Consider the following 18,561-nt stretch of genomic DNA (forward strand, 5'->3'; position numbering starts at 1 on the left):
GATAAAGACAATAGTTTATTGTTTGCTTGGTGAAATTATCAAGAATTGGTGAAATTCGCCAGAAACCTTCTGGTTTTCACAAAGTTTTGCAAACGTGAATAGTGTTATTATCACATTCAGGCCATAGAAGTACACATTTGAACGACATTTGTGGGCATTTTATTCCCAACTTCAACAGTTTCTCTTCAGAATATGGCCCTGACTTTCCATCATCACTCATTCACCTGTCCTCAACTCTGAACCTCAACCATCTCCGACGGCACCTGAAAGCATCCTCAGTGCTGAATCAGAGCTCCGTGAGTCCGTGAATACGTCAAGTCAGATAAAAAAAAGATTAAAAACGGATATTGACTAAGTTTACCTTCAAAATAAAAGCTTAAAAGGACGGGTGTGGTATATTAATAAGAAAATCGGCAAAACGTTTTTTTGTGAATAGAAAAAAACCCATTGTTGCCTCTAGAGAAATGTTTGCCCATACGGGTTTATGTGTAAGTAAATTAGATTGATTTTTTCTTTTAATCTATTTTTTTTATCACCACAGATACTCATAACTCAAGCGTCCAACCATAATCAATGGGATAAATATCAAATATCACACCAAATTATAAATGCACAATATAGTTTAAATGTTATTAAAAGTATTTCGCTGAAAAAAAAAACAACTTTTGAAGCTACTTGCCATTGTTGCTTTTGGTGATTTTTTTTATCCCCGGTGATTACATTTTACTTCTCCTGCTTCTTTTTACAAAACAAAATTATAATGTACTCTTAACGTACAGCCTTAAATTCATCCTAAAAATGTGCACCTTACCGCATTTGTTAGACTTTATTTTGAAAATAAGTACCGGAAATGAAACGCTTAACTGCACGTGCGTTGACGCTGCGAGAGCTCGAGCCTCCAGCAGCAGCAGGAGGAACGCCCTGCATCCTCTCTCCTCTCTCCTCTCTCCTCTCCTCTAACATCCATCCGCCGCCCGTGTGTCCCGGCTCTCCTCTGCTCCCCCAGCCACGGAGGAGCCGCTCTGAACGGGAAGGAAGACGAACCAAACCTCGCTGGAAGAAATGGCCTTTTAACACTCGAGAGAATAACCAAGAGGAGACATGAATCATTTGGCTTTTTTCCTCCACCACCACCTCCTCCTCCTCCTCCTCCTCCTTCTCGCTTCCCTGAGCTGCTTCCCCGCTTCTGCTGACAGGAGATTTGGTGAGTGAATTACCGGATGGTTGTTTTCTTAATGAGCTGCTTCCGTACCGTCTCCGGTGCTGTGGAGAGCCACTCAGAGCCATTTTGCAGACAAACCGGAGGGACTATTTCTGTTTCTGATCTGTGTCAATATTGTATCAGCGGCGCTGCCAAGAACCGGCAGGCTGCTTCACTGCAGCTTCACCTGAGCCCAGGAAAAACAAACACGGTGACCCGGTCACACGTTTCAGGAAAAGATCCACTGCAAACACAACAAAGTCCACACAGGAATATTATAATGTAGAGATCATGTAAGAGCAGCGTAAACTCAGCGGCGCGCCGCCGAGACGTCACAAGTCGGTAAACTAGTCGGTAAACTGAGCTAATACAAGGACAATTAGGCATCATTTTATTAAGAAGCCTTACATCTGTTTGACAGGATTATGTGTAACAAAAATTGCGTGCACGTTGGCCTATAAATGTACAATAAATCATATACATTGCATAATAGCAGAATACTTTATTGTAATTTAAATGAAATAATAAAAAATAATGTAGTTCAGGTTTTAAAAATATAACATACAGACATTTAAAAAAGTATATAAACATATATTGTATACAATATAATAAGTATTTAGGAAAAAAAAAGAAATAACACAGTACCAGCAGAATATACACCAAATAAATGAAATTATCAGTTTAATAGGTAATATTTAGAAAATGAAATTAATTTTATATATATATATATATATATATATATATATATATATATATATATATATATATATATATATATATATATATATATATATGTATGTATATATATTATAAATTAATTATGTCAATTAATCCAGGAATGGTATTAATAAATACAGAGCAAGAACATATATACATACATAAACTGATAAAATATTAAAAATAAAAAAATACATAGTACCACAAAAATACTAAAATGAAAATAAATAAATGAATAACTGACAGAATTAATAGAATAAATAACAGAAATAATTCATGAATGCAATAGTGAGATATTCCCACAAAAAAATGAATAAAATCTTCAATAAAAATTAGAGAAATACAATACTAACAGACTACAATCAATATCAACAGCACCACATTTCATCTAAGAACAAAAACAGGCGGTTTTGGGTCTATGCTCAGTTGTAAACAAGAACAGACAACAACCATCAGTGATAACATCAGTGCAAAAAATAAAATAAACGTAACTATACATTCTCCGATTTCCAGCTTTGTGCTCCTTACAGAAGCAGGTATTGATCGGAAATATAAAAGTGTGTGTGTGTGTGTGTGTGTGTGTGTGGCCTGAGGACATTAATTTCTCTCATGCACAGAGTTTATAAATAGCTGATATCTAATATTCCCCTACTGGTTTGAGGATTTGCAGGATACAGGATGACTGATGCAGGGATGTGTTGTAGAAGATGGTGAGAGGAGGAAGAGCAGCAAGAAGCTGGTGCTAAGGGGGGGAAGTGTGTGTATGTGTATGCGTCTGTGTGTGTGTCCAGACCCTCCTCCTCCTCCTTCTTTCTCCTTCAGATTACATAACCGCCATACAGAGAGTATGGCAGCCACAGGACAGACTCAGCTGAGGAGACGAGCGGTGAAACAACAGAGAGCAATGAGCTGTAGCGCTCAGCCTCCATTTATACATGTATACTTTATTTATTTATACTCCAAATCCTATGATAGGGTTATCTACCAGTACTGCTTCTGATTTCAATGACTTTATGGCGATATATATATATAGATATACACACACTCACACGCACACACACACACACACACACACACACACACACACACATATATATATGTATATGTATGTATATATGTGTGTGTGTATATATATATATATATATATATATATATATATGTATGTATGTATTAATACTAAAATTACCCCACAGAGTATTTTAGTTACAGTTTTGACATTTAATGACATTTGGCCATTTAAATGAACAGTTTTTATGTTTTCAGCCTCAAGGCCTAATTCTTCTGTGGTAGTCGCAGCAATGCATGTACGCAATAGTGCGTATAAAAAAATATCAACAGCCTACAGTGTAGCCTACCTGCTATTGATTCTCCTTATTTATTGCATTGTCACCATCTGTTGGAATGAACCTGTGGGGTTTGCAATTTTGGTAAATATTTCGATCATGGCTGTATTTCAGACAACTGCCATGTTTCCCCCTTGTATTGATTACATAAACATTAGAACTAAATTAAAACTTTATTTCTTGTTTATCTCATTTGGTTACTAAACCAATCATTCATGAGTCCCACTGTTTAGTAGAAAAGAAAATAATTAGTTTCATACTGAACAATTTCATATAAAGGAATGTTTCAATACTTAAATATATCCAAAAGTATTCCAAAAAGAATTTAATAATCTTGCTGATTCTCAATTGAGCTTCTTGGCCACTGTGTTGGTTTCATGCTGTTCTGCTGATCGACAATGGGTGGCAGTAACGCGCAAACAAGCGTATCAATACGCCAGCAAAGGCAGTGAGGAAGATTATGACACACCCACAGTAACTGATTTATTGAGCTGTGTGAGGGCAGCTGAAACATGACAACAACATGGAGGGACCATCACATTTAAAATGTTAGCAAACTCTTTATTTTGACATCCAGCAGTTGCAGAGCAACGCGATCATTCTTTTGGAGGCGCGTTTGTGTCCACCTGATGAATGTAAGTCCAATATTCACTAGCTGTTTTTCAAATGTTTAATGTGTGAGGAAATGCTCTCAACCCATTTGTAAGACCTCAAGAAAACACACAATGTTTTGTGAGAAACACTGAATGTAAACTTTTGCTATTTAAAACGAAACACAACTTGTAATTTAGTTTTAAAGTTTAGTTTCTGAGTTTGTTTGTAAAGGCCCTGACACACCAAGGCTATTTTTGGGCCTAGTTTTTGTATTTTGCTCCACACTTTTTGTACTAGTCAGCCTTTGTCAGCTTTTTTTGGACAATCTATCATTTTGAATCATCATCGGGGCCTATCTGTGAGTTAAATCACTCTGACTGGCAGTTCAGCTCTGCACATGAGAAGAGAAACAAAAGTGAGGAAAGTGAACAAATGACTGAAGTCAGGAGGGAGTGAGATTAAAACAAACTTGTTAAATGAGGTAAAACTATTTTTTTTTAGCCATTGAGAAATGGTTTGTAATCGTTTTTGTGATTGTTCACTAGGGCACACAAAAATACAGAGTTCCCAGGGTCATGGAAAACCTGGAATAGTCACAAAAATTCCCAATCACATTTTCCAGGCCTCTAAAAGTGATGAAAATCATTTGAAAGTTCTTAAAAAGTCCTGATCCTTTGTTGTGTTGAGTAAAATTGTTATTGTAATCTTCTGTGGTTAGCCTCTCATAATGAAATGTAATGGCAAATGTATTTTCTGTAGCTGTCAGTGTTATCAGCACTACTATGCATCAACATGTGACAAAGTTTTGTTTACCATAACTTATAAAAAATATATTATGGGACCTCTAAGTCATGGAAAAGTTTTGAAATGATGTCTTTGAAAATATGTGGGAATCCTGGATAATGTGTTCTTGTGTTGTTAATGTGCTGGTTTTCTGTTTTGACTGACAAAGACAGACTATAGCCGCATGTTGCTATGGAGTGTTATTCCATGCAGGTGCAGGGTGTTAACGCCAGCTGGCTGTAGTGTTTGTGGGGTGTTTAGTTGCAACTTTTTGGCCAAGACACAGACGACTTGAGGTGATGCAACAGTTGGCCTTCATTGCCACTAGTTTTTTGATATCTGTTTGTTGTATCTGGGCCTTAAAACTTTGAAACCCAGGGAAGATTGGCTTGATTTCTTTCGTATTATCAGGAATAAGCAATTTAAGAAGAAATGACTCAGAAATTAAATAAATGTGTAACAAAAGAAAAGACAGAAACAAAAGAAACAAAAAGAAAGTAAAAAAAAAACAACTAAAAACAAACAAACAAACAAAAGAAACAGGGAAATTGCCTTAAAAAATGAAGTTAATTTAATTAATTATTAATATTATTATTAAAGTAATAATAATTTTGTGAAATTGTCCCTAATTTAAAAAAGAGAAGAAATTCTTAATCTATTAATTTCTTGGAATTTACAGGCCATTTCTTGCCAAGTTGCTCATTGCTATTTTAATTATGTTTTTGAAAGAAATCCAAACAATTTGCTCAGGAATAAAAGGCTTAAATGCTTCTTAGAGCTCAAAAGTCGTAAAGCTTTAACTCAGTTAAATGATGACCAATAATGACTAGTTGCAGGATTGTAGTTCTGGCTGCGTTTTAATGGGGCTTGAATGTGGTAGAAAACATTTAAAAATCCTGATTTTACTTTGAGCTGTGGGGAGTTCCAGAGGGTTGTGTCTTTAATTGAGAAGCAGTTTGTGCAAATTAAAGTGTGAAATCTTAGTTGGTTGCAGTCTGGTTATGAGAGTGCTGGAAAAGTTCTGAAAGCGAGGTGGTGGTCATTTTGCATTTGACAAACATCAGATATCATGTGTGAAATAACCATTTGAACTGAATTTCTTAGTGATGTGAGACTTTGATGTACTGATGTATTGTCTCTGTCTGGTCTTGTCAGCTGTTTGTCCACACATACAGGGATATATGTTTGTTTTCACAGTGCGTTTTGTTGTAAAGCCTCTCTGCGCTCCAGATTTTCCTCTCCTGGGATTTTAACCGTACACTGCGTTCAGCTCAGGTCTCCTAATCATTAACGTGGACCTGGAGAAGGTCACCGCTGGTTCTCCCGGTGTGACCGTAGCCATGGTAACGCTCATTAACATTTTATCCATGCTGATTGGTTCGGGCAAGGCTGAGGAGCTGCTGAGGTGCTTTACTGTTACTGTGCTGTGACACGTGATCACAGTCAAAGATCCCATAATATTAACTGCTTTTTTTTAAAAAAAAAATCTGAATTAAATGTCTCCTCCAGGGTTGTCATACATCTACTTTCACAACTTGACATGAACAGTTTAACCATTTGAAACCTAGATTGACACCACATTGTGGTCAGATGCCTTTCACAAGTATTTCAATTTCTTTCGAAAACATGGGGGAAAAAAAGAAATGAGCACCCTGTCAGTAAATTAGCAGATTTACAAAAAATATTTTTAAACAGGTTAAGGAAAATGTCCAGAAAAAATACCCTGATCAAACAGTAAAACTAAGCAGTACTGATAGAATAGATTGAGTTACTGTGTTGCATATTTCTTGCCTAAAATGTTTTCAGGATCATATTTTAGCTTATTATGTAACTATAATACAAGATTATTTTTTTTCTCAGCCGGCTGCCACTGTGTCAAATGGACGAGTGCTGATCAAATACAAACTAATTCACATTTTGACAAGTTTCATGCAGCCCTATTGACAACAGTGAACAAATGAGACATTTTGCTTCTTTGGTTACCTGAAAAGAGGAGGTTCGGTCTCTGCACTGACAGTCAGGTATCTTGTTGGCACCAGCGAAGCATTTTGCAGCAACACAAAGCTTTGCTTTCACTTATAGAAAACCCCTGCATGGATTTTGCTGTGATGAAAGAGTAAAGGGGATCTTCCCCTGGTGTTCCTGCTGTGAGAGGATCTCTGTGAATCGCTGAAGATTATTCAGAGTTCCGAAAAAAACACATGACGTCATCCTGTGGTTAAGCCCAGCTGTAACTGAACTGCTGTTTGCTTTATTGATGCTTTGTCTGCACTGACTTGACGTGAATCAGTAAATTGATCAGTGTGGATCAATGTTTATTGAATGCAGAAAGTGAAAGTGCGATGAAAGGCCTGTCACTTGTGCTTTGTTCCTACCTGCTGCAGGCGTCCGTGTCTGGCTGTGTTGATTGATACCTCCTCCTGTTCTGGTTTCTTCTCACCGCACAGGTGAAACCACATCTGTTCTCAGCGTTTATCTCAGTGAAATGTGTGTGTTCGGCCCTGCAGGGTTTATTGTGCTTTCTGCTCCGTCTCCCAATAAAGAGAGCGATATAACAGCTTCAGGGACTGTCTGATGGCAAGGGGAAATAGTTAAAATATTTAAAATATAGCATACATTTAAAGTGATACTGTTTTTTTCGTTTTTTAGGTGGTAAGTACATTTTGCTGCTGGCCCCATCCACAGCCATCAGATTCTTTTGACAAAAAGTGTAATTTTACTTTACAGACCACACTGAATTGCTGGTCTACTGCCTTGGTAATTGTTTACTGGGAGTGTCAAAGCTGTCAGTTAGTTTTGGTAATACCCTGACCATGAATCTTTACATGTGTCAAAATTCAAGAATTCTGTCAACAAATATTAGTTGACACAGAAAGTATAAATGCAGTGCTATGACCAGCTGGGACAATGACAGCTTGTATTGTTTTTAACTTGTGTGTCATCATGGTAAAATGTGGTCTTGGTGACACCTATTGTCATGCAAACTGCCACAGAAGCTGTTTTGAGTAGTGGCAGGCGTTTGTGGGGGTTAAGAGAGGGGAGGCCATCAGCTCTGTAACCTACATCACTGCTTTTTGCTAACAGAGTGGGTGTTTCTATTTGAAAAACCCTGAAAACAATGCGGATGGAATTGGCCTTTGAAGAAAAGTAGCAAGACTACAGTGTTTGTTAAAAGTAAAAGAATTCATTCAGATTCAGCATCAAAATAAAGTACAAAAAGTAACAACATTTTTAATTCTCAGGATTTCAGGATGGTAAACATTATTTTATTGGGTTAGAATCTGTGATGCATTAATGTGTTCATCACTTTAATGTTGAAGCTGGTAAAGGTGGTGTTTATTTTGAATACAATATACAAATATATATAAAAAGTACGATAATTCCTTCTGAAATGTGGTGTAGAGTGAGCAGCTGTCCTTTGTTACTGTCCGCCACTGAAATGACCTCATCATGCTTTTCACTTGTACCTGCAATATCACCCAACTTACTTAAACCTATGAGAGTTATACTGGGCTGTTAGCGTTAACATGGTAATTGCAATGTGATTAAGGTCCATAAAAAACCTTTTAAAAAAAAAATTTAAATCGTGTTAATTGCCAACAGTATTGGCTGAGTTTTAAAGCTAGAGTGATGATACTAGTCTCATATGAAACTAGAAGAATCCAGGTGTACCAAACTTGTCATGTTAGGCTACATTTTGGTGATAGTAAAACAGCACAGCCCTTTCACATCGGCCCCTTAACCTCTAATCTCAATTATATGAATGAAAATGACAGACATGCACTTTATTTTAGACCTATGCAGCTTTTTTGCTGTCATTTGATTCCTATTTGAGGCAATCTGGTTAGAATTGCTGTATCTTTTTGCAATATGGACTTAAAAACGGTTTTGTACTGCATAATAATTGAATTGAAAGCATTCTATTAAGATACGCGACTAATCAACTATTGAAATTCTTCCTTTTATCAGGATTTTAAAAATTAATTTCCCTCGTTATTGCCATCGTTTTAGGTGCATCCACTTCCTGTTTTACCTCAAAAAAAAATGTATTATCAAGCTCAAGATGTTAATATTTAAAGGGGCTGTGTGTGAAATTCAGAGTGTATGAGTTGTCTGCACATGGTTGTTAACATGGAGGTAGGACCAGACGGTGCTAACTACATAAACAGTGCTGAACAACAGCAACGCTGCTGCCATCCCGATATCAGTGATCACCGCTACTGTGAGCTATAGGAATATACTCATGAACCTGTAGCCAAACTAGCTTACCACAACAAACTACAGAGAAGCTCGGAGGGAGTGTGATTTTATTCTTTACTGAAGGTGCCATTACTCCAGTAAATCTTTACATAAGATTGTTTCAAAATATTTTGCTGCTATTAATTGCTAATTGTTTGCTAATTAATGCTATTAAGCACATCAATGCTCTGAATGTTGCATATAGAATTTTTAAGTATGTAATTGTCAAGTAAGAGTTAATTAAGCCTCACCAAAATCGTTTGCCTTTAACACAAGTTATGTTATATGCAAATGACAAAAAATGTTCATGCGATTTTCACAGCATGCAGGCTAATTAAAAACTTTCGTAGAAAACAACACAGAACTACAAGAGATTTTCTCCATAAAAATCTAACTTGGATTGTCTATATACAGTCTATGCAGTACCCTCTACACATAATGAAGGCAGCCAGCATCAGAGAGCTACAGTAAAAGAGAGCTCTGAATACAAAGCGCTGCTGCTTCATTCAACCAGATGGATGGATCAATGCCGCGGCTTTGAACAATCAGTGGAAGAGAGGAAGGAGGATGAGAGGAAAGGGATAAAAAAGGATGAGGGAGGAGGTGATGGAGGCGGTTGTGTTGTCGCTGCAGGAGACAGAGGAGGGGAAGACAAGGAGAGATTACCGCCAATTTAAGGTGGCCCGCTTTGCACACACCTCCTAATTGAGAAATGGATTTCCTCGCTCTACTGCGACAAAATAAAAATGATCAAATGCCGCTTGCGCTTCCAAATCCTTCCTTTTGTGTTCGTCTGCGTTGTTGTGATTGATCATTTCTTTGAGCTGAGGCCCAAACAAATTGGATAGCTGTCATTTTTAACAAAAAAAAGTGGACACATTGAAGGCATGATACGCTACAGAAGACCCGTCACATATAGATGGACAACACATAGACAGCCAATTAGGAAAGTTGTGATCAGCCATGGGAAAAACCTAAAAGTTAGTCAGACTTTAGATGAGCTAACAATAAAACTACAAAGGCAGGGAAAGATTTACAAAAGGCTTGGTCCTTTTCCTTCAGTCTGCGACCCCAATTTGTTATCAACTTTCCAGAGATGTAAACACTCCAGCAGAGATAACATTGTTTGGTTGAGAAGGTTAGAGCTGAACGCTGAAGGGAAATGATGGAAGTCATTTGTTGTAAACAGAACAGAAGACCACCCTTACAAACTTTAATCATAACTGAGCAGCCATAACAAGGTGTGTATGGGGAACTAAAGTAACATTTTGTGCTTATTCATTTATTTGACAGAGGTGCTTATTGATCAACTGAAAAATAGCGTCTAAATGAGAAGAACTGTCAACGAGGGGTCAGTCGTTGTTGTTTTTTCAGGGCCGATACCAGTACAGATTATTAGTAGTTGTAGTTGTAGACCGATAACCGATATTTGGAAGTGATAAAGCATTTACAATAAAAAAATATGTTTGTCAAAACTTTGGAATATAAAAAAACTCCAACAGAAAACTTTGTTTAAATGCCTTTAGCAAAGGTTTAATCAAAACTGAAACTTTGAACATCATATACAGCAAGTTCCCGCCAATTTTTTAGAAAGTCAAATAAAAATTTAAACAAAAAAATGAATAAATAAAGATAGCTCCCTGAAGTAAAAGTTTCTCCCCCGCTGATACGATGTCATACCGATAATCTGTCACTGTGGATGGGTTTTTGGTGAGGTGCCTGGAATAAGGTCTGTGGTTAACACAAGATGAAGAGACGTTTGATTCCACAACATTAAATTTCAGGAATTACCCAACTTGTGAATTGTAATGCCTTTATGTTTCTTAAAAAAGATGCTAACAAGTGGCTAAATGAGACTACAGAACGTCATCACACAAACACAGCTTTACAGCTTAGTTTTAATGGTGATGTTGTAGTCATGCTATCATAATGATTGCTTTTTACTTCTGGGGATTGCGTCTAGACTTCATGTTTATTTACTTCTTTTAGATTATCTTGCTAAAAAAAAAAAGGGCAAGCGTCAATTAATTTAGTTTGCCTCAAAGCATTTTTCCTGCATTTATCCAAAATGTTATAGAAAAGTCCCATTGGTTATTAGCCAAGAGAACCAGGGCGATGTTACCTTCCGTGTTGTTCTGTAAATAAATATCCTTGAACCACTCATTTCCAAAAGCACAAAAGCAAAAGTTTAGGAATGACTGACAGTATAGCATTAGCATGCCTGGCTAACTAGCTTGGTGCCTACAGCAGCATCAGTAAACCAGCGTTACTTCCAGATCCATTGATCAGCATATACTAGTAATGTCATTCTGTAGGACTACTTTACTGCTGGCTGCTTTGAAAAAACAAACAAACAAACAAACAAACAAACAAACAAACAAACAAAAAAGCTATGTTGATGATCCATTATCCAAGCCAGTCCTGTAAAGTGGATTAGAGTTTCATGGGTGGTCCTTTCATGCTCTTTTGCGTGTTTTTCAAATAGAAACTCCCACTCAGCCACTAGCAAAAAACAGTGGAGATGGTTAGGTTGAATTTTGTTTGTGTAGAGACAGAAGTGTTTTTTTTATATTTGCAAAAATGTGGTGTAAAAACTGACAACACGTCGAAAGCGCAGCTGCATTTTACACATACATTTTGAGGGTGCACTTCTTTTGATATTTTTAATGTACGTAAACAGACGTAAAACAGCATTTTAAATTTTGATAGATTATATAACATGATTACAGTATGGGTTATTTCTTATTTTCAAGTCCGTCTAACCATGGATGAATACACCCAAAAGTTTATATGGTCAGTTAACTCCCTGGCTTTATTTTTCAAGGTGACCACTCTGAGTTGAGTCTGTGGCGCTCTCTCTCTCTGGAGCAGTGGTTGTCTGATGCAAACAGACAGATGGCATCCTGGGAAATGTAGTGCCTTTTTTGTCAGCGAGCGCAGCTTGTAATAGCTCTGCCAGGAGGCATTAAAGGCCACAGCCTGGACGCTGCTCTTTGCTCACAGGGTGAAGCTGATTGAAATTCTGTTCCTCCCGCATGGCCGGCTTGGTGTCCATCCTCAGTGCAACACCGCAACCTATTTCACACTCTGCTGCCGTGGAGTGATGAAAGCAGAGCGCAAAACAACTCAGGGTGGCAGCAAAAGTCCAAAAGTAGCATGCAGAGCCATCTTCCATCTCCTCCACCTCTAACTGGCTGGAAAAAACTTTTTATCTGGACATGAGATGGGGAAAAAAATCTATAAACTCTTTTTACATATCATCCTCATTTTTCCTTAAAGATTGTTTAAAGAATTTAAGGTCCACTTTGGCTCATAACCTCATTAGAATGAAGGCATATACTTTATAATCTAAAACATTTGTAATCATATCATCCTCATCTTTATGTACATAGCTATTTGAGTCAGGAGTGAGGTTTGTTGCCTTATTTTGGATGACATCCTCAACCTTGACTAACAATATATTATTTGAAATTGCAACAGCCCACAACTATGTTTGTGAGATCCTTATATCATTTTAACAACAAACAAAACCTTCCCATGTTTTTGCCTATGCAATGTTGGCTTTTAGTAGTTTAAAACGTTTTTTTCTGAAATGTAATTTTATTCATTATGCCATCTTTGTGCATCAAAGGGGGTTCTTAAAAAGTCTTTCATGAACAGTACAAGGTTCCAGTGGTCATGGAAAACCTGGAAAAGTCACAGTATTAGCAAAAAGTCATTGAAAGTTTTGGAAAAGATGTGGAATTTTGGTGTGTGTGATAAAATAGTTTCAGTAATCTTCCATGGATAACCTTCCACATGATGTAACATAACAGCACATTCCTTTATTGTAATAAGCTTCAAAGGGTTTTTTTTTTTAGCATCATTCATGTTTACTCATTTTCTCCTCTAGTCCCGTCTCTTCTTTTATGTGATACTGCTGAAATTATTTTTGAATAGAGCTTAAATCTGATATGTTTGAAAAACCTTGGGCAAGTGGGGCAAGAAAATAAAAGTTGTTATTATTAGTCCTTGAAAAGTCATAAAAAGTTTTGAAATTTTGTCCATGAAAATGCCCAGACACTAAAACAGATTATAGAAGTTCAAATAATAAATGAACAGAAGCTAATAAAACCTATTAAACATAAAATAACTAGTTTCCTTAAAAGACGAAATAGTCGTTACAAGCTGACAAAATAAATGTATCTGCCACTTCACTTAGCTTTACTTAGAGACCATTTTTATTTTATTGGATATAATGTTACATTTTTCTGTGTTATGAATTATTTAATATTGCATGTGAAAAAGAATTTTCTTCCAAAATCTCTGTACACCATTTTGTTTTCAAATGTTATAATTCCCTTTTAGTGGTAAGCCTCTGTGTATTGCTTCTCTCGCTTGTATATTTTTGCTCTTATTATGCTGTTTTGGAGAAATTGGCCCAAACACCGCATGAACGCCCCAAAGCTGTTGTAAAAAGCTCTGCCTCTCCGTAAACAGCATTTCTGTGTTACATGTTTCTGCTTTTAACAAGAGCACATCTGCTGGAAAACTACTGTGATTATGGCATCTTTTCCACTGAGATGTAAACAAATACAGCCTCGGGTGACTATCCCTTTTAATTACACCGAAACAGAAACATAATGAATATCCAGAAAACACGACACAAGCTCATAGCAAATGACTTCACTCTGATATGTCTTCGTTAGAGACCAACTGCATCCTGGGTAGAAAGAAATGAGGTTGTTAGACGTAACTCAAAGCTGGAAAACACATTTAGATCTCAGAGGCGAACGTGGCTGCAGTTTGTTTTGGTTGCAGGCAGGAGTCTGAGTGTTTTTGGGTGATTTATGCAAACTTTTGAGCATTTTCTGTTTTATTTTGGATTTGTTTTGCAATTTAAACTTTGGTAGCAGAAAATAATAGTAAATATGATACTGTTTAAAGGTTTAAAGGTTTAAATTTCAGTAATTATCCAAGAGAATCAAGTGAACTTTATTAAACAAGTGAGACTGCTTCCATCTAATTACAGGAAGCATCGTTAATGTTGTAATTATTACAGCTGTGGTTTCCCTGCTATGATGGCTCAAAATGACTGATGTGAAGGGCTGTATTTGCCTTTCCGAGTAATTAAGGTATGCTAGTAAGTAATGTTAGAGTAAATTACATTTTAATTCCATTTTTACAAATAATACTGTTCTGTTCGGGCTAACAAGCTGTACACTACAAGAGCAATGCTGCATATCCACGTCTCCTACATGAATCATCACCTGGTGAGGATACCGATCTTTGGCTTTTAGTTTTAGTTTCCGTTATTTAGCTCGGCATTTTGTCTGTTGCTATAGCGTGCATATTTAAAGCACTTTTACAGATTTTTTTTAAATCTTAAAACAAGTCCCAAGAAACCTGAAATCCTGACCCCGACAGTTTCAGCGTCAGGTGAGAGAGACACAAACAAAAATAAAAAAAACCCGGTGTGCCTCCAACAGCCATACAGCGTTTGTGACACAATACACTATGTGTATGTAAAGTTAAAAAACAGTTACTAAGTACAACTACAACCTGTTGATAACCGCTGGGTAAAAAAATTAAATTCCTGTTACTGTGTGAGAGATAGTTGCAGCTGCAGTATAATGAAAACAAAGAGACTCACTTTTAATGACATTACACAGCTTGTGACAGTTTATATTAACATGAACACATTATTATTGACCTTCAATCTACTCATAATAACCCAACTAAGCCCTATGAAACAGGAACACAGCATACTATCTCCAGCAAATGGAAGATTAACGTGTATTTAACAAATATTTGAATAGCCATATATTCGGATCCTGCCTTAAAGAGCACTCCTGCTAGGCAATGGCAACATGGAGGCTGCTAACAATTTTGCAAGCTACCGAGCGATGCATGTGATCCAAAGGCAAAGTGTCGGAGGAAAAAGATGAGGCTGTTGGCAATGTCAACATTTTCCCTCGGACATGTTATTAAATTACAAAGAACAACTCTGTCCAACTAAAATTACAGTATATAAGCCTTAACCATGGACCCAAAACAAAAAATCTGGGTCCATGGCCTGCGCCATTTCTGAAATGATCAGAAAACATGTCACAATGCGTGAACACTGTAAACACTACCCCATTCAAACCAGCAATAAACCAGCTCATAGACTCAGCTTTCATTATGCAGCTACAGCTGACAAAAATCTGCTAGTGACGGTCTTAAGTTTAACTGCACATGGAGTTAAACCAACTCGTGGAGTTAGCATTCATTAGCTAGATGTGTTACAGCTGATAAAATCTGCTGGTGATGGTCCCGAGTTCAAATGGACAGCCTGCTTTTGCTTACTTTTGTGTAAAAAATGTGGTGTGGCTATCATTAAAAATAAACAAGCAAAAACAACATAAGGTCATCTGTTGTTTACACCAAAAAAAAAGAAAACAGGGGCTGCAGAAGCTTGTTGAAAAGTAATCGGCTGGAGGAATTTGGGCAGCAGAGGTGAATGAATAATGAGCTCTGTCCTTCTGTAGAATAACTGCTTATGCTGACGTGCTTGGGCTTTTTTAAAAAAAATGAGCTGCTCGGTGTCTGAAAGCGGTTTTTGTGGCATACCCTCAGGTGTGAATGTGTTTTTGAAAATATAGCTCGTATGTGTAGCAAAACCTTCACTGGAGAAACAATATAATGCCACAAACAGGAGCACAGAGCGTTGATGTAAAGGGTGATGATGGGAGAGAGATGATGGGTGGTAATCGTTGCCATAGTTTGATCTCTGGAAGGCAAAGAGACACTCAGCGACAAGTGTTGCCATGGTTACAGCATCCCATGGTTTTGCTAGTTTGAGCTGGTGCTCTGGCTCCCTGCCTGTTACAGTCCCTGGAGAATTTCCCTAATGTGTGTGTGCATGTGTGTGTGTGTTTACACCCACCTCAGTGCATACATTATGAATGCAGTTGATTGTTATTATCATTAGTACATGTTTAGCTAGACAAACATTTTAAACTGAATATTTATGAATGCCATGAGTGTTAGAAAAGCATCAGTTGTAGCTGTCCTTGTAATAATATGGAAGTATTTCTGGTAGTACCAAAGTAGTTATAGTACTAGTATACTGAAAGGGCTCAAATATTGGTGAAAGTTACAGAGGTTGTACTTTAATAATAGTAGTTGTATAATAGCAGTAGAGGCAGTGGTAACTGTAGTAATAGCAATAATAGTGGTAGCACAGGCAGTAGCTGAAGTGGTAGCTTAATATACAGTTGTAGTGGCAGGTAAGTAGATCCAGTCGTAGCTTTAGTTTTATTGGGCATCAACCTCATGTTCATGTGTGCACCATTGAAAAAAGTGTCTTAAGATTTAAATAAATGTTTCAGGTCGTGGCTGTGCCCGTGAGGAGCAGCTAAGATGTGAGCTGCAAGGAGTCGCTGCAGACAGCTGCATTCCTGCATAGTTTAAAATGAGAGTGTATCTGCTGGATGAACTTCATGAGGATAAAACACGTCTGATACGCTTACTGGCTACACAGAGCACAAAGGCAAGCCAAATGCGATGGCAAGAGTCCTTGCGCTTTTTAAAACTCAATGCGAAATGCAAAGCCGGCCAAGGCAACAAGTTTATCATTATTAAACTAAATAACAAAACTGTTCTGAAAATGTTTCAAATAATTAACAGTGTTTAAATTCAGAAGTTTGGGCTAAAATTAACATTAATTTTAATCACAGAAAGGGTAAAGTGCCAACGAAAAGTAAGTGCTGGGTACCAGTACCGTACGCCAGGTATCAGTTCAAGTACTACTATAAGTAAATAATAGCATCATAGTGATAAAGGTAGATTACATTGTAGGGAGTAGTAGGGCAGGCAGCAGCTCAGTCTGTGGGTACTTAGATTGGTTCAAGTCCTGAATGGGCAAGGTCCGAATGGTGGACAGATAGCTGGAGTTCACCTCCCAGGCACTGCTGTGGTACTCTGGAGCAAGCCACCAAAAAACATATGGGTCGTCTTTGTAAAACAGATACATAAGACAAATGACAAAGTGAATCTTGAATACTTCTTCTTCTCCTTCTTCGTCTTCTTTGTCCTGTTCGTCTTCTTTCTCTTCGTCTTCTTCTAGTACACACAGTAGAACTAGGCTAGGAGATGTAGTAGTAGTCATTAAAGTAGTAGATTATTATATGTAGCAGGAATAGTAAGCAGTGGTAGTAGTTATAGGAGTAGTAGTAGTAGACCAGTAGATGCAGCAGTAGTCTTAGTAAAAGTAGAATAGAAGTTATAGTAGTAGTCGAAGTAGTGTAGTAGATGTAGTGGTTGTAGTAGTAGTAGAAAGAGGAGGAGGTTAAGAACAGTGTTTACACTCAGCTAAACTCAAGCTAACCTTGGTGACCTTCGTCTGTAGCCACAATCAAACATTATCAGTTCTTTGGAGGAGGGCTTTTATTGTGTAGCAGCTGCAGGAGCAAATTTACTGCAAATGGCTTTCACCTGCTTCGAGCAACTGCTGTCTGCTTTTGTTGTTCTTTAGCAGCACCTTTGTCTTCATGATGAAGTGCAATTTTTTTTCTTTAAATTTTCATGATAGCTGGTAGCTAAAGTTGGCACATCAAAGATTTTCCCCAGGACTTATGAACATATCATTAATGAACACTATATTTATTGACAAGATATATTAATAGATTCAGTTATTTGTGCTATAAACCCCTGGTAAAGGACAGACAGCCACTGCCATTGCCTATATCTTCTGCAGGTCCAGAAATGTCTATTTGACAGATTGTAGAACGGTGTGTGTTTGTACCATGGAGCGGCAGACAGAGTGTGAAGAAGTGTTATACGCTGCCAGATCTCCTGTAAGTGGAACAGAATAAAATATGGCTGCCTCGCCTCCTCTCCCGCAGGAGCACTGAAGAAGCCAGCTTGATGCATCCGCCTTATCCCAGTGTTAACTCAGGATAAACGCAGGCATTTACTGTCCATGGCTGACAGATATAGCAACACAAAAATAGCCCAAAACACAAGCGATGTCTTATTTAGCCATTTAGTCTCATGTCCCAGTCTTATAAGACTTTAGAAGGCCATTTTTTTTAACATTAAGATTAAGGTTGTGTTAGAAGTGTTGGTTCAACCTAATGGCGTGTCTCACTCTCCTCTAATGAAATTTTCCATGCAGTTTGTTTTATGTTTGTGCACGTTTTGAGGTGTTTGTCTCTGAGATGTCTCCTTCCATCCAGACTTTATGAAGGCAGATTGAATTCTTTTTTTCTGATTTCAAAACCTAAATAGCAATGTGTCTTTTTAGAAACAGTCCCAGTTACTTCAATAATCCACAGAACACAGATTTAAAGGTTTATTTATCTGCCCCAAATTACTATTTGTTTATCATTTACTCATCCCATGTTGTCTTGAATTTGTGAAGAAAACTCCCTTCTTTCGGCTTCCCCTCCACTGAACAAATAATCCAAAACCCAAGAAAGTTCTTGATGGTTTGAAGTCATAGGGGTCCACGTTTAACAACAGCAATACTATATAAAAACATCAATGACAAACTCTTAAACAATTTGTGCAGTATATTCAAGTTGTAGTTATCCAGTCATGTGCTCAATACTGCCCAAACACAAACCTTTTCTCTGAAACTTTAGAATTCAAAACTAAACTGGAAGTAAAACTTACCACCATTTTCTTCAAAGCCAAACTCCATTGACAAAACTGTCATTT

At 37.3% G+C, this 18,561-nt stretch overlaps 1 protein-coding gene across 2 annotated transcripts in view; it reads left to right on the forward strand.

Annotated features, from left to right (window-relative positions):
- Nucleotides 1-868: 868 nt before the first annotated feature.
- The window catches only part of slco5a1b (solute carrier organic anion transporter family member 5A1b), a 259,950-nt gene continuing 242,257 nt past the window's right edge, over nucleotides 869-18,561 (forward strand). Inside the window, exon 1 of one of the 2 annotated variants that reach the window (XM_042498012.2) lies at nucleotides 869-1,204. In XM_042498012.2, the coding sequence (XP_042353946.2) occupies nucleotides 1,102-1,204 (103 nt within the window). In that variant the 5' untranslated portion in view covers nucleotides 869-1,101. Of the gene's footprint in view, nucleotides 1,205-3,761; nucleotides 3,897-18,561 lie in introns of those variants that run through there. The other variant, XM_042498014.2, reaches the window with a different exon arrangement.

The sequence above is a fragment of the Plectropomus leopardus genome, chromosome 12 (genome assembly GCF_026936395.1).
Source record: "Plectropomus leopardus strain MGB_pleo_1.0 chromosome 12, ASM2693639v1, whole genome shotgun sequence".
In the NCBI taxonomy this organism is placed as follows: Eukaryota; Metazoa; Chordata; class Actinopteri; order Perciformes; family Serranidae; genus Plectropomus; species Plectropomus leopardus.